We start from the raw sequence: 25,461 nt of genomic DNA, 5'->3' as shown, positions 1-25,461 counted from the left end.
CTATTTTTGAATCCACCTCTTCTTAGAAGTGCTTGTTCTTTTTCACTTCAAAGATGTTAGACATACAAATGAAAGCCACCGGGATTTAGATTCAGGCAGAGGCAGGAATAGCTCGATGCAAAGTGCTTTCAGGGTTAAAAATTCTCTTTCATAGGGATGGCAATGTTGATTTCATTTATATTCCATTTTAAGTCCATATGAATTCAAAACATTTAATTTCTTCAGTGATGCAATAAAGTAGTATTAGCAAACATTTATTTAGTACACAGTATTAGCAGATAGTATTAGGTTAGGGCAACATGGCATAATGAAGTAGAGATGCCTAGAAAAGAAAAGATTGAATGAGATGATAATTCTCCAAACATTTTGAATGTCTGGTATATCAAAGAATTTATTTTATGGTGCTTTACTGGTGAATCCTAGATGAGCAATTTGCAAGTATAGGGGAGCAAATTCTGTATCATTATAGGGATTAATTTTTTTAAACTATTTCTGCCATATACTACAAATAGATAGATACCTAAGAGGTTCCTCATTATAGAAGGTATTCAAGTAGAGCTAGAATGCTGTTGAGGTGGTGGTACAAGCAATTCTTCCATAGTATAAGGGTTTCATTAATATAACTTACTCAGTTGAGATTTATAACATTTGCATAAGTCAGTGAGAATAGTGTATTATATGTTAAAAGTTAAGGCCTTCTCATCTTGGTATCCAGTTTATTCTGTATTTTTGTTATAATGTTAAAATCTTGATTCATATAGGTTACTAGTTACAGATAGTAATTTAACAGTATATGCTAAAGAGTTCATAGTATCAGAATCACGTTAAAATTCAGCATCAGGGAACTTGAATAATATACAAAACCAAAGATGGCAATTAAGTAAATGGGTAGGGAAGATTTTGAGAAGACCAGTGTTGAATTTGTGACTTTCAACTTTAGTTGTACATTAAAATCACTTGGAAAGTTTTTAAAACTTTCAGTGCCAGAATCTTAACTCCAGAAATTCTCATATAATTATTGTAGGGTGATCCCTGAGAATCAGTATTTCTTGAAGGTTCTCCATCAGACTCTGTGCAGCCAGCAAGAGAATCTACTGGGTTAATTGATCAGTGCTTTTAGAAGATCCCTGTGATCCAAGGACATGATTTCAGTTTTCTTTTTCTTCCTTCTACCTCATTACATAGAATTTGTTAGGCATTCAATAATTTTTCTGCCAAGTGACAAAAAATTACCAAAATAACTAATGCAAATTAATCTCTGCCATATAAAATTATTACAGTGAGTAATTTAAATATAACTTATTTAAATATGAATTGTGTTTTTAATGTATTATTTTCAGTAGTTAAAGGACTTTATTTATAATATTTTGCAGCTAGGAAGAACATTATGAGGACAAAATGCTTGTCCTGCATCACACACACCTATAGCAGTCAATTTTTTTTTTCCCTTGAGGTACTGGGGATTGAACCCAGAACCTTGCAGCATGCTAGGCAAGTGTTCAACCATTGAGTGAAATCCCCAACCCTTATACACACTTGATAGTACCAATATATATTATGTTGGATTAATGAATGAATAATTATGTCCTTTCACCAGTTTGCTCCAGGGAAACTTATTTTTTTTAATATTTATTTTTTAGTTGTAGTTGTAAACAATACTTTTATTTCACTTATTTATTTTTATGTGGTGCTGAAGATTGAACTCAGGGTCTCGCACGTGCGAGTCGAGCACTCTATCCCTGATCTCAAGAGAAACTTAATTTTAGATGGGATATAGTGAAGACCAGGAATGGAGACGGCAGTGTATACTAAGGTTAGACATGCATTTTGAGTTGAGGTTAATGAAGGAAAGGACCATGTCAAAAGTGTTCTGCCCTTTAAATCTCTTGGCTGTTAAACCTTTAGCACACATGCTATTGAGAGTCCATATACAGTTGCTTTTTAGGAGTGATGTAAACATAGGACAATGTATTTAGGATTGCTATTTGGGATTAACTCTCAAGGTAATGGAGAGTTACCTGGTCATGGAAAGAAAATATATATTTTTTTCTGTTCATTTGTATTATTTCTTTTAAGTGATGGTTATTGGTGCTGAGGAAAATAAAACTTAAATTTGTGTCCCCACATAGTTATGACAGCTTGATAGACTGACAGACTATTATTTTGCGATTTTTTTCAGCATTGAAAGATGCCTCAGAGAAGCTCAAGCAATTTGAGATGGAAAACAGTCCTTTGCTGCCTCCTCAATCAAACATTGATATTAATGTCAACAGCCAGGTATTTAAATCTTCTCTGTGTCTACCTGTTTCACATTTCCAGAGCTCCTAGAAGTCTTTTCTTTTAAAAGAGAATACTTTTCTTTTGCTGGAAAATCTGTGCTGAGTATTATAAGCCTGTTTTCTCATTAAAAAAAAAAAAAAAGATGGAAGATGGATGTTTGAGAGGGAAAGAGGAAAGTTGTATAGCAACATTAAGAATTATAAGGTCATCTCATGATTTTTCTTTTTCTTTTTTTGTACTGAGGATTGAACTTAGGAGTGCTCTACCATTGACTTACATCTCCATCCCCAGACCTCTTTATTTTTTGAGTCAGGGTTTTACTAAGTTGCCAAGGCTAGCCTTGAACTTGCAATCCTGCCTCAACCTTCCAAGTTGGCATGTGCCACAATGCCTGGCTCATGATTGTTTTTTAAACTCAGAAAGCATTATTGCTATTAAACCTTTAATTTTGATTCATCCCAGCCCATCTAGTTGAAGTACTTGCTAAAAACCTTTTGAAATTATAGAAGGGTTTTGTTTTAAAAAAGAGAGATGCTTTATGGTGTAAACCAGGAAGAAAATAAAATTTCAGATGCTTTAACTTCAACTTTCATCCCTCTCCATCCTGTGAGTTTTTTGGGTGTTCTTTTGGTGTGGGATAAAAAGATGCATACCAGTTATATCAAACTTTAGTTAATTGTGTATAATTTAAATTTTTCTTATTTCTATATTATATAACTTACAGGAACAACTAAAATAAAGTGGATGAGATAGAAATTTTATAATTAAATCATATGTTACCACATGTTCCTCTGAAATAAAATAACAAATTTTAATTCATTCTTTTTTCTCTTTATAGACAACCAATAACAAGGTCAAGATGACTTGATTTCTCTTTGTTTTAAAGAGGGAATAGCTGTTTTGTAGTATTCTGTCAACCTTGGATAACTGCATAGAATTTCTTCAGAGACTAGTAGAGTAGACAGTAACTTTCTTCTTTCTTGCATTATTATAACTGTCCTTCTGGATCCAACTCTTTTTTTTTTTCATTATTACTATTTATTTTTTAAAATTTTCTTTTTTAGAAATATCTTTTAGAAGCTGATTGAATCTCAGACAGGCTTTCCATTTTTCTTGACCCTTCAGTATTTTTCTGTTGCATTTGTCTGTTTTCACAGTGTCATTTTGCTTACTGTCTTTGTAAGGCAGGTAATTCAGGGTCAGAAACGAAGAGTAAATTGAAAACTTTAGGTGATTAATCATTAATTTGACATTAGTAGAGTACTGGAATGAACCTGAAGAAAAATAAAACCTGGTGAACCACTGCAGGAAGGAAAAAGGAGAAACTTGAGCTACTTTAGAAGGGAAGTTGTGGAAATCTGTTGAATAGTTACTTGTTTCTTTTATAAAATTCACACTGAGTCTCTGAGGCAGAGGATCTGTTAGGTTAATCTTGAAGCCTTGAAAAAATGAGGAAGGAGTATGGGTTTTTAGGATAGCGAGGGAGGGGTAGAGAGGAGGGCAGAGTGAAGGACATTGTGCCATCCAGCAACATTTTGGGGATGACATAGCCAAGAAAAGACAGCTATTTAGTGAGGGCTTATTCCATGTCAGGTGAGACTAGAAGGAGAATTAAGTATTGTATCTTAACTCTAGTCAATCAGAGTAGTGTAAAAAAGTTAATAAAAAAGTTCATTTTGTATTAACCTGGCACATTTTTAATTTGGGCTGATTTCTCTACCTCTACCAGCAATCAGTGATATTTGCCTAAGGAATACAAACTAATTTTAATATCAATCTTGCTAACTAATTTCAAAAGAAAATCTACTCTAAATATAATGTTATTCTGAAGCAAAATATTAGTGGTTGAATAACCAGCTGTGAGAATAGTGCATCTGCAGAGGTCTGAAGCAGCCACACAGTCTTGTCAAATGACAGTTGACCATTGTTATATGAGAATCCATTATGAGAAAGTTCTCACGCCACAAGGAGACCTGCATTACACAGAATTGATTCAGGCACCTGAGGGGTTTTTGTTTTGTTTTGTTTCAAATATACTGTTGATTCAGTTCTACCGATGTGTTTATTGTTTACTTTCTGTATGATAGAAAAAATATCATGTGAAGTTCACAGAGGAAAAACAAGGTCCTGGCCCTCAGGCCTATGCCACCAAGCCCCAGAGAAGTTCATATTGCAAATGACCATCTCTGTTGATCACTTCTTATCCCAGATCTCTTAAGCTAATGGGATTTTCAGATGATAACATTAGGGAAGTACAGTTTTGAAAGGCCAAATCAAGATTCATGAATACTTTGATAGGCTAGAATGATGGACTGAATTTAAGAAAATATGTCAAGTCTTCACAAGTACAGAGTTAGGGTAGGGGACTAGAATATAATAGGAGCGTGTGTAAAAAAGTTTTTTTTAAAGAATATATAACTGCAGTGTGAATCAGCTGCAAAACAGCTGTGTTGTATTAATTAAAAGAGTTTTTAAAAGGAGGTCAAACCATAATATTTTATTCATTTATGGATACCATTCTTGAAAATGATTTGGGAAAACTAAAGCAGTTTGAGAAAGAGCATCTATATGGTAAAGGGTCTCGAAACTAAATTATAACTGGACATTGTGAACTTGAGAATCACCAAGTAGAAATCTCAAAAAAGAGTACTTCAACTGTCTTTAGATATCTGAAGAGCTGTTATATGAAAGAGGAATCAATGCATCTTTTAATTTTTTTTTTATTTGTAGATGGACACCTTTATTTTTTACTTATTTTTATTTATTTATATATGGTTCTGAGAATCAAACCCAGTGTCTCATTCATGCTAGGCAAGTGCTCTGCCACTGAACTATAACCCCAGCCCCATAATGTATCTTATTTTTTAATAGCCTCAGAGAAAAGATGTGTATATTACAGGTATGTTGACCTTGCCTTGAAGTAAGGAAGTGTTTCCTACTAGTTACATTTTTTGGTAGCATATTGAATATGTTAACTCAGGAAGTAGCAAGTTCTTTATTTAGCAAGGGAGATTCCTCAGGTTGAGATGAAAAATTAACCAATTTGATTATTTTGGTGACTGAATGGACTGATGGATTGTTCCTTCAAACTTTGAGATGCTTGGTGCTTCTTTCCTGTATTTATTCAGTCTTTGTGCTTTTTCTTGCTTTGCATCTTCTGTTATGCTATGTCGAGATCTATAGACTTTTTCAGTTACTATATCACCAAACTTTATTTTACATATCATTTTTTTATTGTTGTTTGATGATGAGTAATAAAATTTAAGAATGCTTAAAGTCATGAAACCCACACTGCATTTATTAGCAAGGACAGTGGACATAATTAAAGTATATGACCCTTAACATCTAGTCTTTTTTAGGCTAAAAGATTAAAACTAGGCATAAAGACTGTATTCTTGCAACCAGAGATTACCAAGCTGTTTCCAGAAGGGCCAGATAGTAAATATTTTAGGCTTTGCCAACCATGTAGTCTTTGTCAAGCTACTCATCTTTGCCCCTATTACAGCAGGAAAGCAGCATAGAGGAATGAGCATTGCTTGTTCCAGTCATTTTTACTTGCAGTGGCCCAGACTTGCCCTGTGGGTTGTACTTTAATGGTCCTTTTTCTTAGTTGTTACAAATGTAATCTAGTAGCAGATTGCCATTATCCGGGATCAACTTTGTTGTTTTTACTATTTTGATTTACATTCTATTCAGACCTAGAAAGTATGTAAGCAAAAAGTAGCTTTCTTTCTCTCCACTGGAGTTTGTACACAGAAGGCATGATGATAAGTATGATTCCCCTTTGGGGAATGGAAGCAGTCTTCAGATATCACCCATACAAAGGAATTTCACACTTTTCCAGGGATCAATGGGCTGGTGCAAATCACTTAACTGGTAAATAGAGATGATGACTTTTTGTTTTAATTTTCTTGTTTGTTTTATAATTTTTATTTTTTGGTATGGGGATTGAACCCAGGGATGCCCCTAATATTTTTAATTTGAGATAAGGTCTCATTAAGCTTCTGAGGCTGGCCTTGAACTTGAAATCATCTGTCTCAGCCTCCCAAGTAACAGACGTTATAGATAGAATCCAGCTGTTTAATAATTTTAAAATAGTCATTTTTTTGTTTCTGGCTGTTATCAGGCTGTTATGCTGTTAAGTTCACATTCAGTTTGTCTTGTCTTAGGCACTCTTCCAGTTTCATTTACATTAAACAACGTAATGAAAAGAAGCAGATAATAAAATGTGGTTCAAACCTCTGTGTATATTTAGAAAAGTAAATTGTATCTAATTTTTTCTTTTTAAAAATTTTTTTTTAGTTGTTGATGGACCTTTATTTTATTCATTTATTTATATGCCATGCTGAGAATTGAACCCAGTGCCTTACACATGTGAGGCAAGTGCTCTACCCCTGAGCCACGATCCCAGCCCATCTAATTTTTTCAAGCAGCATTCTTAACCCGAAGGCCACAGGCTTATCCCTAACTATAAGTAGGGTCCGTAAGCCCCATGAAATTCACATACCCTGTCTTTAATTAATTTGTACATTTTTCTGAAAAGCGGACCCAAATTTTTTTCCAAACTCTCCAAGGGGCCCATAATTAAAAAAAATTAACCATTATCAATCTTAAAATAAAACTACTTGCATCTCTTGAACTTTGAGGAATTTCACATGTTTAAGAAGTGCATGTGTATTAATATTTTTAGTTTTAGTAATTTCAATATTTCTGAGGCATTTAAATGCAGAGCTCACAGAATTAGGACCTCGGTGTGTAAGAAAGCACCATTTTTCTTTTGTTTTATTGTTTACATTAATTGTTTTCCAAGGGCACTTGGACCTTTTGGGAATGGTGGGTGTCATTCTGATTGGGACTGAAGCAGACTTTGAATCTACTTCAACTCCTTACATGAACGCCTAACAAAGCAGACTTTTATAGCCAAGACTACTTTATAGTGGAGTTTCAATTTCACATTCATTTCAAATTGAATCTGATTTGAGGTGTTAGGAATCAGAGTATCATTTTAATTCATTTCAAATTGAATCTAATTTGGGGTATTAGGAATCAGAGTATCCTTTTAATTCTTTTGGTTTTCTTTTTGCCACATTTTGGCTCCCCAAGGCAGATAAGTTAGCCGCATAGTAAGTGGGTGCCAGTGGACTTATAGGTTATAATAAATTAATGTGAAAATGTTTTAAAGCTATTATACTCAGCTTATATTTAGTAATTATTTTTCTTTTATATATANCCAAAAAAAAAAAAAAAAAAAGAACATCTTTCAAGATATTTTGAATCTCATAGTATACTTGGTGTGAAATGCTTATCATTTCTCTGGGTGTCACAGTTAACTTAGTGCCATCACAGTGGCCTTGTGCTTTTACCTACCATTGATTCTCACATTAACTAAACAGATTTTTTTGTTACTTCTCCTACTCTCTTCTGCTTCTTGTCAATGAGTATTATGCTATTTACTTGTGGGTTTTTTTTAATTTGTTTATTTTTATGTGGTGCTGAGGATTGAACCCAGTGCCTCACACATGCTAGGAAAGCGCTCTACCACTGAGCCCCAGCCCCAGCCCCTTATTCCTTGTTTTATGCCAGTTTTGTCATCACTGTATATCTAATGATCTGTTCTTATTTGGTGCTAAAAAATATTGGTAAATTAATGTTCTTTTCTGATTTTCAAAATTTTTTCAATGAAGATTTTCTGAATAATCATTCTGTTCCACATGCTGTAATCAACATAGCATATAAGCGTGTATCATCCTTTACGTTTAAGACTTTACAGTTGGTTCTCAACATCCATACTAATTGATGATCAGGGAAAAACTGATGTTACTGCTTATCCCTTTCATTTATTCTAAATTAAATGTTGGTGCTAACATTTGTTAGTACTGTCATTATTAAAGTTGTATTTAGAATAAATAGAAGGAAAAGGGGGGCAGGACTGGCCTGTGTTCATCAGAAGTTTTATTAAACTCTTTTTTTAATATCTTTTTTTTTTAGTTGTAATTGGACACAATACCTTTTTAGTTATTTATTTATTTTATGTGGTGCTAAGGATTGAACCCAGGCCCTTGCACATGCTAGGCACGCTCTTTACTGCTGAGCCACATCCCCAGCCCTTATTAAACTCTTAAAGCTGTAAAGAGCTTAGAATATACTCCACCTTCCAAATTTATTTTTCTAAGTAGCTGTTTATATTTTGAATAATCTATTTTCCCCCCTCACAATTTGAAATATTGTGTGTTATCTTTTAAACTTAACATCTGTTTCTGGACCTTTTCCTTTTCTGCTAATGCCTTTCTCCTCATGGCATATCATCCTGTTTTTATTACTCCTTTTGAAAAATGTTTCAGGCATAGAGAAAATCATGGAGAATTATGTAATATATACCTATGAACCATATATCAAATTTTGTCATAAGATTTTGTTATAGTAGATAATTTTTATTTTACTTTTAAAAATTTAGATGTATTTCATATATCACAAAATTTCCCCCTTAAAATATGCAATTCATTGTTTTTTTGTGTATTCACAAAGTTGTGCTTCTAGTATTCAATTTTAGAACATTGTTGTCATTTCTAAAAGAAACACCTACCAGTAGTCACTCCTCATTTCTCCACCTCCCCTCCCCACCCAGCCCCAGCATCTGACAGAAACTAATTTACTTTACTTTTTTTTTATTTAAAGTACCTGATATTAAATCCAGGAATGCTTAACCACTGAGCCACTCTTCATTCCTTTTTTATTTTTTATTTTGAGACAGTTAGGGTCTTGCTAAATTGCTTTGAACTTACTATCCTCCTGCCTCAGTCTCCTGAGCCACTGGGATTACAAGCATGCACCACTGCACCCACCTAGCTAATCTACTTTTTTTCAAAATATTTTTTAGTTGTTAATAAATCTTTATTTTTTATTTATTTGTATGTGGTGCTGAGAATCGAACCCAGTGCCTCACACATGCTAGGCAAACGCTCTACCACTGAACCACAATCCCAGCCCTGCTAATCTACTTTTAATCTCCATGGATTTAGCTACTCTGGATACTTCTTATAAATGGAACTATATTATATGTGGCCTTTTGTGTCTGCTTCTTTTATTCTTCTAATGCTTATAAAGCCCATATTGTGGCATGTATTGGTACTTTACCAGACTTTATGGCTAAATAATACTTCATTGTGTAGTTATGTCATATTTATACTCTCCTTATTTATTCTTTTTCTCTGGTTCTCTCCATTATTGGAACTAATATTAGTTAAATATGTACATAATTTCTCTGGATTTGAGGCTTTGGGGGGAGGCTGTAACATCTCTTAAAAGCAGACTTTAGAGGTTTTTAGGCATTATGAATTTTTTCTTTTTGGAAAAGGTAAATCTTTTTTTCTGTCATTTAAGTGAGATTTGAGAAGGGAAAGCAAGGTAGTCTGCTATTTTGATCCAGCTGTGAATAAATCTGACCTGTGTATAAAAGCTGTTCTGTGGGGCATGGGGACAGGTTAGGCACATGCGTATAATACTGACTGCTGGGTGTACCTCACCAGTTGTTATTTATTTTCCCTCTGTATGAATTCCTTATTCTTTTTTCCTAAGTCCTTTTCTTAAAAAACCCTGCCTTTTCCTATAAAGGTCCTACATGATCTGAATTTATCTTTTTCTTTCCAGTGTTGTATTAAATGAGAATAATGTGTTCCTCTCCAAAGATTCTCTTGCTCCGATGTGTACCATGCCTGCAGATAGCAATTCTGTTCTGAAGGTAAGAATACTTCTTTAAGTTTTCTAAGGGAGTATTGAGTTGAATTCTGTTTATGCTTTCACTCTTCCTTTTGAGGAGATACAATATTATATGCAAATAGACACTTTTTAAGTTCTTATTAGATGGAAGAGTTCCAGCTATATATCTCAAACATGGGTGATTTTTGTTGAAATTTGTATCTGATTTGTTCTGGAGAATATGAGCTGTGAGAGAGCCTTGATCCATTCATTGCTATATCCCTAGTGTCTCAAAAAATATATGGCACCTAATAGACACTGAGTAAATATTTGTTGGTTGAAATAAACTTTTTGAAATAATGGTGCCAATTATTGATTACATTGCGACATAATCAGCTCATCTCAACTTCTGCATTTTTTATGTCCACATGTCATATGCTTACTAGTTCAGAACTTACAGAAACCCATTTTATTGCCCATGAATGCTTTAATTTGCAAGTTAAATTTAAAATGGTCCTTGCAAATTAATGCACTACTTTGCTCTTTTGTTGCATAATGTGTATTTGTTGTAGAAGTCTACCAAGTATTTTACTAAACAGGAAAAACTAAATATCACATTTATTGTCACTATGCAAAAGATATGGTATGGTTGATATTTAGGGATATAATCTTTCAGATTTTAGGGCTTGTGGAAAACCCCAACCTAAAGTACCTTCAAAATTAGGAATTCCTTTTTTTGCTAATTAAAATTCTAAAAAGATATTTGACTACCTGGTGAAATGGAATTCTTAGGTGGAATCTGAGGTGTTTTTAGAACAGAGAAGAACATTTAGTTGAAAGATTTATTGTGTATATAATGTGTCCCAGACAGCATGTTAGTCACTACAGATTAGAAAATGAATGAAACATAGTCTGTGTTTTCAAACTGCTTATGATGCAGTGGGAGAGAGAATTGTGCTAGAGTGATAGTGACATACACAAGCTGTTACGATGAATTTAGCATAGGCAACAGGGTGGGAAGGGATGGGGTGGGAGGAAAGAGTTTAAAGAGGAAAGAGCAATTCTTTCATATATGTGACTAAAATTTAGTTGTGTATGGAAATAGGAATAGGAGATTCACGAAGGCCTGAAGACAAATAGATTGAAATAAAAATGTATAAATGAAGGGCCTTTTAATTTTGTCTTATTTTTTGAAGGGCCTTTTTAAATGTTCTTTATACTGCAGGTTCCTATTTTTCATATTACTGGACTGGAATTTTGTATTTTATTGTTTTTAAATTCCACCTCCCCTCACAGTGTGATAGAGAAGATGCCTCAAATATTAAAATCAACAATTATTATCATTTATGGGGGAGAGAGTTCATATTGTATTCTTTTCCAATTAGTGAAGCATCCAGACATCTTGACAGAGAAGCATTTTGGAATTGAGGGACCTCTTTGATTGACTGTCTCTTGTGCTTAAAAAAAACAAAACAAAACAAGTCAGAGCAGTCATAACCTTACCCAAGTTGTATCTCACCCAAAGGAATACCTATATGAACATATACAGAACACTTCTTTTTTAAGTTCTGATTTGTAGTCTTGTGTTCCCTTCCATGGAGAAGTGGAATCATTAATAACCAGAATTCCCAAATGTTCTTGTTTGCTTAAAGGATTAATACTAACCAGGCGTGGGTCAGAATTTTACATTGGGAAGATATGGCCAAAAAAAAAAAAAAATATGATGATGAATGAGTCATTTAACTATTCTAGATTCCTTGTCTTATATAGGATGCCACAGATGAATTGGATGCCTTGCTCTTATCTCTAACTGAGAATCTAATTGACCCCACAGTCACACCTCAGGTAAATATGTTTTAAAACAGCAATATGGGAAGGAATTTTGCCTTGCAAATGGTCTGGTTAGATTCTAGTTTTTGCCTATTTAACAATTTAGTAAAAGTTTTCATTTAATAAGAGTTTGTATTTCAGAAACCACTTAGCATTGCCTTTCTTGTACTAAAATTCTTCCACTTTGAATTTACATGTCACTATAGAAATCGTAGGAGCCTATTTAAAATTCAACACCATATTAAATTAAATGAGAGAAAATATGTGGATAAACAACTTAAAAAGTTAAGACCAAGTGGGTGTGCTGGTGGTGCACAGCTGTAATTCCAGCTATGCAGGAGGCTGAGGTGGGAGGATCACAAGTTTGAGGCTGGGTTGGGCAAATTAGTGCAATCCCATCTCAAAATAAAACATTAAAAAGACCTGGGGATGGCCAGGCATAGTGGCACATACTTATAATCCCAGCAGCTCTGGAAGCTAAGTCAGGAGGATGGCAAGATCAAAGCCAGCCTCAGCAACTTAACAAGGCCCTAAGCAACTCAGTGAGACCCTGTCTCTAATAAAATATATAAAAGGGCTGGGGATGTGGCTCAGTGGTTAAGCACCCCTGGGTTCAATCCCCAGGACCAAAAAAGACTGGGGATGTAGCTCAGTGGTAGAGCACCACTGGGTTTGATACCTAGTACTACCAAAAAAAAGAGAGAAAAAAAATTTAAAAAAATAAGATTTTATTGAGAGTAAGGTTTTTATTATATTTTTATCTAGGTTATAGTTCCTACTCTTAAGGAGCTTCAAAATTAAAATTATAAAGTTCCATCTTTCCAGTGAGGAGCCTAGGCAGAACCTAAAAGCTAGAGTAAGAATTTTTACTAAGACCTGGAAGAAAGTCCTGGAAGGCATTGAGAATTCTATTACTTTGGGAATGAGTAAATATGCAAAATAAATTTATGACAAGAAGGTATCTCTGAGACCAATGGGATAGTATCCATATTTTTTTAAAATTTCAGGTGCCCAAATTAGGTTAGACATGCCGGTTAGTCCATGCCACACTATCCTTTGAGGTTTCTTGTAGAGCTTATTTTGCTTTATTCCCTTTATTCTCCAGTATCCACTTCCATTCCTGTTTTTCCCTGAGGCATTCATTGTACTGTATATGACATATGTCTTTCCAGCCTGCCTTTCATCTATTTATTTAGATAAACACAATCATTTGTGTCTCCTTTAAGAATGTGGGAGATTTGGGGGATATATGCCCACAGATAGGATTAGTGAGCTATAGGCTCAAATAAACATACTCGGTGTTACTGATTGCTCCTCAGAAGACTTCCACAGTTAGTATTGCCACCATCAGTACTCATGTGTTACCCTTTCACTCACATTCTCCCTTTAGCCGCACTTTATCTTTCTAATATTTTCTAACAGGAATGAGTTTTTCTCATTGTTTGAATTTGCATGAGTTAAATTTAATACCTCCTCCAGTTTTTTAAGGATTTGTTTTTTTCTGAGTCATCTTTTCATCTTTTGCTCATCTTTCTATTAGTTTTCCTTTCTTTCTTTCGAAGAGTTCTTTGCATAATTTAGATATCAATTCCATGTCAATCTTAGACATTAAAAAATATTTTCTTCTAATTGGTATAATAATACATAAGAAAATTTATCACAGTATTATTTGTGATAGGTCCTAAGGAGTTGGAGCCAACCTATATCTTTTACTCAGGAAATGAATAATATGTAAAATAAATTTATACTCATCATTGAACAGAAACCTTTTTCTTCATCAATTGCCACCTCCTCTTTGAAGTCACAGAGCTATATCCTATTTTTACCATAATTTTATTTTCTTTCATTTTTTAATGTTTAAACCTATTTGGACAGTTTGAAGGGTTATTGGGTGGGGGAGAGTGATTCAGGATGACTCAACTTTGTGTATATCCATAGAAAGGACCAGTTTTCCCAGTATTATGTACTAAATTTGTATTACTCAGTGCATAATTTTCTATCCTTTTATTTTTAATCTTTCTGTGTCTACTAGTTTTAAATGGACTTTTTGTGAACAGTATTTTGCCAGATCTCTTTTGACAACTCTTAACGTGTCTGTACTCTGGTTGAGTTTAATGCATTTGTATTTACTGTAATTAAGATTTGTTCTGCCAAACTATTTTTTGGTTACTTCTTACCATATTTATATTTATTCTCATTCTCTCTCACTCCCCCACCCCCTACTGTATTTTCTTAATATGGTAGGAAAGTCATACTTTGTATGTTTCTGGTTCTGGTGATTAATCTAACTTACTAAGATTTGGACTTATTTAAATTTTTCTTATTAGTAGCTAATGTTACCAGTGCAAGAACTAGTCTAAGTTTCCATATTTACAACTCATAGTCAAATTATTTCACTTCTGAACATTCTTGCATTATCTCACACATGAGCTTTTGAGGGATACCTCATATATAATCCATAATAGTATGGGATTTGTATTAAAGAAGAGAGTCTTTGAAAGTCCATATAAGCTTAAGGGACTCATTAAGAATTGTATTCCTAAGCTGGGGATATAGCTCAGTTGGTAGAGTGCCTTGCATGCACAAGGCCCTGGGTTCAACCCTCAGCACCACACACACACACACAAAAAGAATTCTTACATGCCTTTTATAATATGAAAAAGTATTGTAATTATGATAAATCTATCTTCCCTGAAAGTAAATACATATATAAAATTTGTTTTAGGTGTCTTCAACATCCATGGTCACACCCCGGTGGATTGTTCCAGTAAGTTCATGATAGTTATGATTTTTATTCTGGTTACTCTTTCAGGGCAAGGTCTAAATGATCACTAGGTTCTTGTTTTTTCTTACAAACATTTGGGTCATTATCAAAGTTGTGTTAACTGAATTTAATGGCTTCAAATTCATGGTTTAATCTTTTCTGTTTGCCAATTCTTAAGGATGTGGCCAAAAATAAATAAATAAAATAAAATCTGAGGTTGAGGATAATTTTTAAAAAACAAAGCAATCATGAACATCCAAATCTTCCTCCCTGCCATAGTCATTAGTGAAGTTGATATGTAACTGATGTGCTGACCCAGTGTTACCTCAGTGTTGAGATGTGTTGTGTGTCTCTCATAGCAGAGTGGTGCCATTTCTAATGGACTTGGAAGATATGGAACATTGTTGGCAGGAAAAGAAGGACATGGTAGTAAAGATGAAATTTCATTGATCTCTCCTCCAGCACCATTCTTAGTAGATGCTGTGACCAGGTAAGGAAATTATTTCTCAGCTGCAGTTTAAAAAACTGCATCTTTTGGGGGGAAAATAATAGTTAGTTAGATTTAAAATAACAAATGTCAGTTTTCCTTCTTCTTCCTCCTTCTCTCTTCCTTTTTCTTCCTCCTCCTCTTCCTCTTCTCTACCCCCCCCCCCCCCCCGCTTCTTTTTGGTACAGGGGATAGAACCAGAGTCTTAGGCATGCTATACAAGTGATTCACTGCTGAGCCCCACATCTCCAGCCATTTTGAAACTCTTTTGGAGACAGGGTCTCACCATATTGCCGTATGCTGGTCTCAGACCTGTGATTCTCCACTTCAGCTTCCCAAGTAGTTGAGAATACAGGCTAGTGCCACTGGGCTCAACCTTCAGTTCTTCTAGTTGAACAAATAAAACTGGATACATCTTTTCTGTTTATCATAGTGGGGTTTTTTCCTTGCTACTAGTAGTTTTTTTAAAATATTTTTTAGATGTTGATGGACCTTTATTTTATTCACTTATTTATATGTGGTGCTGAGAATTGAACCCAGAGCCTCACACATGTGAGGCAAGTGCTCTATCACTGAGCCATAATCCCAGCCTACTACTGGTAGTTTTTTATTAAAGTTTCTTTGTGAAGTCTTTGCTAGATAAAGATAATAATAGGTTTATCTTTAAATTTTTATATTTGTTTTAAATTTATATCTTTTCCTTTTATTCTTTACTATTATGCTTGTTCCTACTGTATACTAGTGATGAATGGCAGTGTCTATCACTATAGGTGAAGAAGTACAGTATGAGGTAGGAAATTCCCAAGGTAAGGGCTCCAAAGTAGCTCATGTCAACATTTAGCTCACTACAAATTAGATTGAAAAGAGCTCTTCAACTTTTGATTGCTAGGTCCATAACTGTTCCTATTTTGCAAAAGGTTTATAATTGCCTTTACTCTTACCTCAGACCTTTTTCTTAGTTGTTGCCATTCCCCATATCCTCCTGGTGTTGAGAAAGAGGGGAAATTATTAGAGATGATTAACTTGAAAGATATTCATAGGTTGACTTTAAAATCATTCCCTTATCTTCATAGTCTTTTCAGTAATACCATTTCTCACTCAGCAAACACTTTAGTGTCTGTGATGTCCCTGACATTATTTATTTCTGGCATTGAAGATAGTAGTGAATAAGACAGATGTGGAACCTGCCTTAGGGAATTTCACATCTAGTCAAATTCCACTTTATGCAAATCTAATGGGTTATTTTTCTAATCATTTGTAGCCTAGCAATTGCCACTATAAAAGTATCTCAACAGGGGGGTGGGGCTGTAGCTCAATGGCAGAGCTCTAATCTTGCATGTGTGGGGCACTGGGTTTGATCCTCAGCACCACGTACAAATAAACAAATAAAGGCATGCTGTCCATCTACAACTACAAAAAAAAGTTTTTAAAAATATTTTTATAAAGGACCAGGTGGTAATGCATTGCAGTTAAATTTACACAATTAGTGTGAGTTCTTAAGGACTTCCAAATTAAAACTTACAAATGAAAGAAGAACCTTTCTCTGTTGCTTCCCCAAATCATCTGTTGCTCCAAGTAATCATAAAAGACTTAAAGAGAGAAAAGATGACAATTAAATCAGTAAAATAGAATAGAGTCAAGAAACAAACCCTCCCACACACATGTAAGTTACCCAACAATATATGAAGTCAATGATGGTGCAATGTTGTGAGGCAAGAATAGTCTTGAAGTAAATCTGCTGGGCACATTAGTTACCCTTGTGGGAAAAATTAATCTTGACTGAACCTCATACCATCCACAAAAATTCATTCTGGTAAATTGCAGATCTAAATAGGAAACAAAGCAAGTGCATATCCTTGTAACCTTGGAATAGGCAAATATTTTTTAAAAACAGCTCACAAATAGCTTTAATCAATCATATAGGGAAAAAAAACAGTAACTTGAATTATATCAAGGAATTTCATTCATCAAAAGATATAATTCAAGAGTATAAGGGAAACTGTCCAGTGGTACTCTTTCTTTGGTGTGCTCTCCCTCCCCTGCTCCCTTACCCCTCTGACTCTGCATATCAGGATAGAAGTCTGTGGGGATAACTGGGGGTCATTTTAGAGTTCCCCCATCATAATAAAAGTCAGCAAAATGGAGTTCAAAAAGAAACACAGCTCTATAATGGTTACCCTTGAGGTGGTTCACAACTGGAGAGAGCCCTAAAGAGGCTTTTAGAGTGTTAATAATGTTTTATTTAATATTCTAGAGGCTGATTATAAAGGTGTGTTCAGTTTGCAAAAGTCATCAAGCTGTAAATTTCTGATTTGTGCACTTGTGTGTGTGTTTGTGTATGTGTGTGTGTTAGTATTTTAAAAATGATGACTGGATCCCATATCCAGAGATTGAAATTTAATATAAAACAGGCCTAGTTGATAATGGAGAACCTGGAAAGGCTTAGAAATTGAAGTTACCAGATATTTATGGTGATAGAGTAAAGTAGGGCTAAGAGTTGGTTGAAAGTGTTTATATCTATTTAGACCATCCACCATCTACCATCCCCCATCCCCCCATCCCTGTTTATGCTGCATAATGCTGAGGTTTTTCCTCTTGCTGAGGCAGAGAGGCTCTAGATTGGGGAGTTTGCATTGTAAAGCTCCAAGCTGAAAACAGGTTAACTCAAAGTACACACACTGAAGGGTGAGATTTCCATCTTCCTTCTTATAGCAGCTTCTTGAATGATGTTGGCCAAGTACAGATGTTTCAGGTGAGAAAGTAAAATGCTGTTCTCTGAAGAAAGCAATGAACCAAAGAGGAAAGGCCTACACATATCAACATTTGTGTATCCCTTGGGGAAACTGCCAGAAATCTTCCCAGGAGTTCATTAATCAGTGAGTTTTTATTCATATATGTAGTTCATTAATCAATGAGTTTTTATTCATATACGTGCAGCTACCAACCATTCATTCCTTCTCTTTGAAATAGAAGAAAGCTGGAGATTATCAGACATGTGAGGAAAGACCAAATGAAGTAAACTGAAAAAGAAACATAGAAATAAAGGCAACTGTGAAGAAAACTTGCTAAATTATAGTATCTAAATTTAGAGAAAAGATACATTGCATCCATGCAATAATAGTAGGAAATTTAAAAAACAAAAAAACAGAAAACAAAGAACTATGTTTTAGAAAATTGTAAAAACTAAAAATGTTAGAAAATATTAAAAATAAAACCCAAAGAATGTGTGGAAGATTGAGGCAGTTTCCCAAAAGGTAAGGGGATTAAAAAAAAGAAAAGAAAACTGGGAAGGAAAAGATAAGAACATTAGAGGACTGGTCTGGGCAGTCCAGAGTCGTACTTGCATCACGAGTTCCCAGAAGAGAACTCAAGCTTCTAGATTGTAGGGGTCCACTGAGTACCCAGTGCACAAGATGAAAATAGACCACACTGAGGAACATCAGGAACTTCAGATAAAACTTATGAGAGGATATCTGTTTCCAGTGAGGGGAAGACAAGAGTACATAAAAAGTATTGGGAATTCGAATGGCAGCAGATGTTTCTGCAAGCTAGAAGATGATCAAGTAGAATCTTCAGATTATGGAGGGAATTTGTTTTTCTCCAGAGTTTTATATTCAGAAAAACTCACCAGTGTTAGATTAGAGATGTTTGTAGGTAGGCGGTTTCCCCAGGAAGCTACTGGAAGGTGTTCCATCAAAAAAGTTTGATCCTACAAAGAAGACGACATAGGAAACATGTGCAGAGATTTACCTGGAGGAAGATGGAAGAAATTCGAAGACAGCAGCTGCCCAGCAGGTCTAGAAAGGAATCCTTTTCAGATTCAAAACACACTCAAATTTTCCCTCTTCACATGACCTGTTTGAAGGTACTGAAATCCACAATTGTGCCTAAGAAGTAGGGGTACATATACATATAAAAGATTGAATATGTGGTCGCCACAACAACAGTAAATGACTCAGTTATTCAATCCTAAGAAAATTAAAATTCCACACAAAAGACATATATATAGTACACTGATACCTGATTATGAAAATATTTACAAAATTACCAAAAAAATCCTGTATGTTAACATATAATAAAGTTGGTCATATAACTGTGTTGAAAGTTAATTCAGGATTATGGGGGTGGTAAAGGAGGTATAGAAATTAAGCTTCATAGTTCATAATAGGAAGCCATTGTTTAAACACATCACTCAGAGCAGTCAGAACTTCTCTAGTCCTGAAGCAGGATTTCTAGAGGAAGGCCTGTTAAAACACTGATCACTCGACCCTACCCTCCGGATTGGATTCACTGTATCTGGAGTGGGGCCTAAGAATTTGCATTTCTAACAAATTGCAGGGACCACTCTTTGAGAACCTGGAATACAGAGAAGTGAAAGAAAATACAGGGGGGTGGGGGTGGGGGGTCCCACAGTTGCAAATATTCATTTTTGTGTAGTAGGAATGGAGAGTGGAGGTATGGGTGACTGCTGCTTTCATTTTTAAATCTTGTTAGTGCTTTTGCCATTTTACATTACATTTTTTTGTATTAAGATTTTATGAAATTAAATTAATGTCAGTACATCCTTGTATCTAAGCTCAGTTCACCCCCAGCAGAGACTTGTGGCCCTCATGCAAACCCTTCCATTTTTTTCAGATCTCTGACAAATATATGACAGGTGTGGGGATCTTATTATAGCCACCTGGGACTATGTTTTTTAAAAAACACACAGGACAGCCCACTTCCCTTGATATCTCCTGGGCGTACTGCTCTTATGCATAGCACAGGACTATTCTTGATATTTAAATGTATGTTAGGCATATTTCATTCAAGGAAGTAGGGGAAATGTTTTTATTTCACATTTTAGTTAACTTGAAATTTTCCTTCTGGCTACATATGGTGGCATATACCTATAATCCCAGTGTTTTGAGAGGCTGAGGCAGAAGGATTGCAAGTTTCAGCAACTGTATAAGATCCTATATCAAAACAAAAAGGACTAGAGGATGTAGCCCAGTGGTAGAATGCCCCTTGTTCAATCTCTCATTTCTAAGAAAGAAAGAAAAATTAAAATTCCCATTTGTGGAGTATCTCATTGTTAGGTTTAGATATTATTAGGTATTCATTTAAATCTGTTATCTGTCCTCGATATCTGTAATTGAGCTGGTGAAGATGTGAATATTCCTCTACCCCTGCAAATGTTTTCACTGAACAACCAAACTTTCTTCCTTTCAGTTCTGCTCCAACATTGGTGGAAGACACAGTCTTGAAGCAGAAGTGTTTACTGACAACTGAGCTCTAAGGGACTGCCGCTGCCACTACCACCTATAACTGGAATGTCTAGTATTCTCCAGCAGTCTGTCCTGGAATCCGTTTCTCCTGGAATGTTTTAGAATCAGGAGTCTGTCCTTTACTTGTAGGTAAAAAAGCTTTACCTAGATTAGACTCCATGAAAAAAAAATTAGCTACGTTTTCCGTCCAACTAGAAGTTTATTTCCACTGCATTTTTGCCCAGATCAGGGTATCTGGTTTTTTACTTTCTATAGTTTTATTAGGGTTGGAAATTCCTGACTCAAGGAATTACTTCCCCCTGGCCATTTCCTTCAAACTCTTGGTTCCACCTAGCTGTTGTAAGTGTTCATGACTTCATAGCAAGGCTGTCTCTGGCAGTCAACAGCCTTCTAATTGTTAGATCTATCTTATCGGGGCGAGAGCTTCTTTGTGCTGAATGCCCATTAGAGAAATTGCACTTTACCATGTATTACCTGGAAATCAGGAATTTAGGAAATTGATGCAGATATTATGTAGGTAGATTTAGGGCCAGCTCTTTCATAGTTATTACAGTAGTACTGAAGAGAAGTTGAGAATACAGAAGGTTTTAAATGTCCTCCATATTTTTGACTTATGGATTGGTTATCTAACTACTACAAATTTACATCAAGGTAAAATATAGACTTTTGAGAAGAACTAGAGGGAGAAAAATTGTTTTCCAGCCCTGTCTTCCCACAGGAAGCACTCTTGTGCACCACATACGTACCTTACTTTGCAGCCTGGAAGGAGCAGGTTCCTGGTTGATAGATCCTGGGCATTGACCTCAGGCCTCTCCTGTCCCTCCTTGGGCGTGATGGGGAATGCAGACTAGGTTGTGAAGGCACAGCTCACCAGTACTCTGCAACATCAGGATCTATTTGGACATGGCCTCCATCTCTTTATAATAAAAGCTGAAAAAATTCAGAGCTTTCACATACTAAAACAAAAATACCAGGAAAAAACTAGAGAACTGGGGTGGGGGCAAGAGGATTTTTCTTTTACTTGAATGCCTGCTATGTATGAAATTTGTCCAGCACACTGAATGAAGTCATACTGCATTAGGGAGTTTGCATTAGTTTAGAGAGTTCTCTCAGAATTCTCACATCCCTTTTAGCCTGTACAGAAAAATTCTGGATGTTAAAATGCTAATCATCGAAAAGTAATCGACATTCCCCTAACACCCAGGAGCAACACTTATTTAGCTTTAAAACTATATAGACTTAAAGGAAAGTCTTAGTTGCCTTGGGGAATGAGGATGATCTAGAAACCATCCAGGAACGTTGTCAGTAATCCATTGTTATCAAGGACTTATATTAAGCTGTATGTCCTGAAATTTGTTTTGTTTTTTAGTTCTTTGCCCTATAATATATATGTAATTGAGTATTAGTTTTATAATCTTTAAAACTCCATAGTCTGGACTCTCCTGGGCTCCTGTAGCATAATTATGTGCTCAGGTTGACACATCAGTGTCTGAGAAGCTCAGGAATTTTTTTTTTTCTTTTTTAATCTTGTAGTTTTCCAGGGATCTGTAGAGATTGGAAACCACTTTTTGCACAAAACATTTTTGCTGAAGGAGAGAAAGTTGGCACTCCTCGCTGGCTGCCTCCCCGTAGCTGTTTCACTGGCAGTGCTCTTGCTGTTCTTCAGTTGCAGCTTAACCCAGGAAACATTGGACTAGACATCAAATTTTCAGTGTCTTAATAAGCGCTATGCCCTTCAAGTTAGTATTGTGCTGCTATCCTCAGAGCAGCTAGAAGGGCATTGTGGCTCAGAAGATTGACCTCATTTTACATTTTCTAAAATTTAGGAATTAAATAGTTGAAAATATAACATTTGTCTTCAGGTACCTGTATGCTTTCCAGTCAGAAAATTGATAGGGACTTTCATTTGAATCTTAAGCTAAAAGGAAATTTTGCTTTGCCCTGGCATGAAGTGGTAAACACAAAAATAATACTGGAATGATGAATTAGCTCTGACAGATAAAATACCTGTCACTTATGTTTCCTGTCACATCTGCTGCTAATGCTGTTCCCAGAGCTGCTATTACAGCTCATGCTGTTCTGCCCCCTGAGAGCTGTGGAGGCAGGGCTGAGGAAGTCTGTGAATGTACAGGTAGGGAAAGGGAGGTGTCTCTCTGAGAAGAGAGAAGTACATTGAACCAGTTGAGGATGCTGACCAAGAGGCCGCAGATAACCCTGGGTAAGAAGACAACTGGTAACAAGAGGCTGAGGTGGGAGGAGGGCAGCCCGGGGCACTGAAGGCTTTCCTGGTGGTTTGTGTCCTGTGCTACACTGGGAATGCTGGGAACAGACTCTCTGCTGCTTGCCCAGGGGGAGTGGCCAGGGGAGAATCCTAGCCATGTTACAGCCCTGGAGTGGGAGGGAGCATTGACTTGCTGCTGTAAAATAAGACAACAGAGTTGGCAGATAGCTCTAGACTCAGCCTCAGCATTTGCAAACTAACCTGCAAGAACTTAATTATGAATATTTGTCAGTAGCATCTCTCTCCTCCACAGGAGGGACTCGTGGTTATTTTATTCCTGCTGTTCAGGAGATACTACTAACCAAAGCAGTGAGTAGGTTCCTTGTGTGTTTATCATTTTTACATTGTTTTAAGAAAATTTATTTTTAAAAAATATTTCATATCTTTGTCTTTAGCTTTATTTACTTTTGTACAACCAGCTGCCCCGTGGACATGTATAGATGAGAGCCCTGAGTTGTTGCTTGGATCTAGGCTGCTTGTTCTCTTTATGCCTCTCAGTTTGGGTTAAAGCTTATATCTCTGTCTTCTCTTAGCCAGGACCTGAAAGTTAAGTCCCTTTGTCCCTTCAGAACTCTGGCTGGTGGGATTATTTGCCAGTTAAGTATTGAAGAATCTTTTGTATTTTTCTAAGGATCTTTAAAAGTAGAGTTCTTTGTTTTCCCTTGAGCTGGGTCCCCACATTTGTTCTGAAAAGGGCTAGAAATAATGAATACTTGGCCATTCAGCTCAGCTGGTGGTGCCCAAAGCAGCCCAGACAGCAGTACAATTGAGCACATCTGTGTTCTGTAAAGTTTATTTCGAAAAGCTCCTGACCCCTGGTTGCCAGCTTTGAAGAATGGCATGTCTGTCTGTCTCAGAGGCAGGCAGGTATGAGGGGGGTTCCATAGTATCACCTGCCACCTAGAGAAACCCAGCGCTTCTGGACATTCATCCTCATCCACTTGTGCTGCAGCTGGGCAAGATGCAGTTGTGGGTCTCAGCAGTCTTTGTGAGATCCACCAGTTTTTGATTCGTCTTGCATTTGGCCATGTATTTGTTTGAAAACCTGGATACTTCTGCGGACTGAAGAATGCACATTTCTAGATTATTTGTCCCTTTTTTTTTCCTCTTAAAAACTTAAGCCTGGTTCTTGAATGATCAGAAGAAGGTTAGAAATTTTTTTCTGTTTCCTAGGAGGTTTGGATGGTAGAAATTTGTCCTGAGCTGAACTCAGCTGTGTTAACATGTTGGTAGAGCTGAGATTCTGTAGGATCTGCAAGCCACTCCTTTACCACACTGCTCGAGATAGCATTCAATCACTTCTCAGGATTTCTCCTTATCAGAAAGTTTTTTTTTTTTTTTTTTTTAATCAGAGTCCCTTGGTCTTTTTATATTTAGGTATAGTAGACAGTTATGAGGACCTCACTAACTGTTTTATGTTTACTTTTTATATGTGTAAAGCTCTGCAGTAGTTTTGAAACTGTAATTTATTTTTCTATCGAGTGCACTATATTCAGTATGTTCCAGTTTTATATGACTTGTATTAGAAGCCCTGCACTGAACTGTGAGTTGTCTGTACACTGAAATAAGAACTCTAGCTGTGACTCTGTTCAAATAAAACTTTTGCAAGACATTGATGTTTTCATTTTCTTGGGCATGTAATACTTGTGTGTTGACTTCAACAGAATTGTTAGGCTACAGCCACCATTAATAGGAATGTGATGGGGTAAATTGAAGCAGTGACTCACAGCAGTGTAGGTGGTGTGAATTTGGGAGGGAAGACATTTTGAAGGTTAAAACTTCATATGTCATGTCCAGCAGTCCTGGAGTGCACTGCGATCATTCCACGAAGCAGTGTGGCACAGGGAGGCAGCTTTAGTCACTGAGTCTGGGCTCCACTGCATACATAGTACCCCTGACAACTTGAATAAATAAGTCTGTCTCTGGCCCCGCCCCTGAGCCTCAGTTCCTTTGTCTGAAGGATGCCAGAAGTGTGCATCACAGCATCTCAGAGTAGGCAGGTGTCGCTGTCCCCTGCTCCCTCACTAGCTCCCGCCCACATGTAGTTTGTTTATTTATTTATTTATTTTTTATTGGTTGTTCAAAACATTACAAAGCTCTTGACATATCATATTTCATACATTAGATTCAAGTGGGTTATGAACTCCCATTTTTACCCCAAATACAGATTGCAGAATCACATCGTTTACACATCCACATTTTTACATAATGCCATATTAGTAACTGTTGTATTCTGCTACCTTTCCTATCCTCTACTGTCCCCCCTCCCCTCCCCTCCCATCTTCTCTCTCTACCCCATCTACTGTAATTCATTTCTCTCCTTGTTTTTTCTCCCATTTCCCTCACAACCTCTTATATGTAATTTTGTATAACAATGAGGGTCTCCTTCCATTTCCATGCAATTTCCCTTTTCTCTCCCTTTCCCTCCCACCTCATGTCTCTGTTAAATGTTAATCTTTTCCTCCTGCTCTTCCTCCATGCTCTGTTCTTAGTTGCTCTCATTATATCAAAGAAGACATTTGGCATTTGTTTTTTTAGGGATTGGCTAGCTTCACTTAGCATAATCTGCTCTAATGCCATCCATTTCCCTGCAAATTCCATGATTTTGTCATTTTTTAGTGCTGTGTAATACTCCATTGTGTATAAATGGAGTTTTACAAAACCTTTAAAGAAGAATTAATACCAATACTTTTCAAGTTATTTCAGGAAATAGAAAAAGAGGGAGCTCTTCCAAATCCATCTATGAGGCCAACATCACCCTGATTCCGAAACCAGATAAAGACACCTCAAAGAAAGAAAACTACAGACCAATATCTCTAATGAACCTAGATGCAAAAATCCTCAATAAAATTCTGGC

General features: G+C 36.0%; 2 protein-coding genes across 3 annotated transcripts in view; both read left to right on the top strand.

The window, feature by feature from the left end:
• LOC107155721 (band 4.1-like protein 5) overlaps positions 1-3,592 on the top strand; it is an 83,835-nt gene extending 80,243 nt beyond the window's left edge. The window contains exon 18 of the mRNA XM_048810412.1: positions 2,180-3,592. Within this exon, the coding sequence (XP_048666369.1) occupies positions 2,180-2,328 (149 nt within the window). The 3' untranslated portion in view covers positions 2,329-3,592. The remainder of the gene's footprint in view (positions 1-2,179) is intronic.
• Positions 3,593-9,400: 5,808 nt separating this feature from the next.
• Positions 9,401-24,216, top strand: LOC107155708 (band 4.1-like protein 5). 2 transcript variants are annotated; one of them, XM_048810413.1, is made up of 5 exons: positions 9,401-10,018; positions 11,746-11,820; positions 14,531-14,572; positions 14,932-15,059; positions 20,268-24,216. In XM_048810413.1, exons 1-5 carry the CDS (start codon positions 9,980-9,982, stop codon positions 20,332-20,334), a joined length of 351 nt encoding a protein of 116 aa, XP_048666370.1. In that variant the 5' UTR covers positions 9,401-9,979; the 3' UTR covers positions 20,335-24,216. The 2 variants fall into 2 exon arrangements, with proteins under 2 accessions (XP_048666370.1, XP_015357164.2); XM_015501678.2 differs by having other exon boundaries at positions 9,414-10,018; positions 14,929-15,059.
• Positions 24,217-25,461: the final 1,245 nt, after the last annotated feature.

The sequence above is a fragment of the Marmota marmota genome, unplaced genomic scaffold (assembly GCF_001458135.2).
Source record: "Marmota marmota marmota unplaced genomic scaffold, marMar, whole genome shotgun sequence".
Lineage (NCBI taxonomy): Eukaryota > Metazoa > Chordata > Mammalia > Rodentia > Sciuridae > Marmota > Marmota marmota.
This window is presented reverse-complemented; position numbering and strand designations above follow the sequence as displayed.

Excerpts from the sequence above, each read along its gene's own strand:
- LOC107155708 (XM_015501678.2), top strand. The coding sequence starts at position 9,980 with ATGTGTACCATGCCTGCAGATAGCAATTCTGTTCTGAAG. Across the intron at positions 11,821-14,530 it reads ACCCCACAGTCACACCTCAG|GTGTCTTCAACATCCATGGT; the intron begins GTAAATATGTTT and ends AATTTGTTTTAG. Across the intron at positions 14,573-14,928 it reads CACCCCGGTGGATTGTTCCA|CAGAGTGGTGCCATTTCTAA; the intron begins GTAAGTTCATGA and ends TGTCTCTCATAG.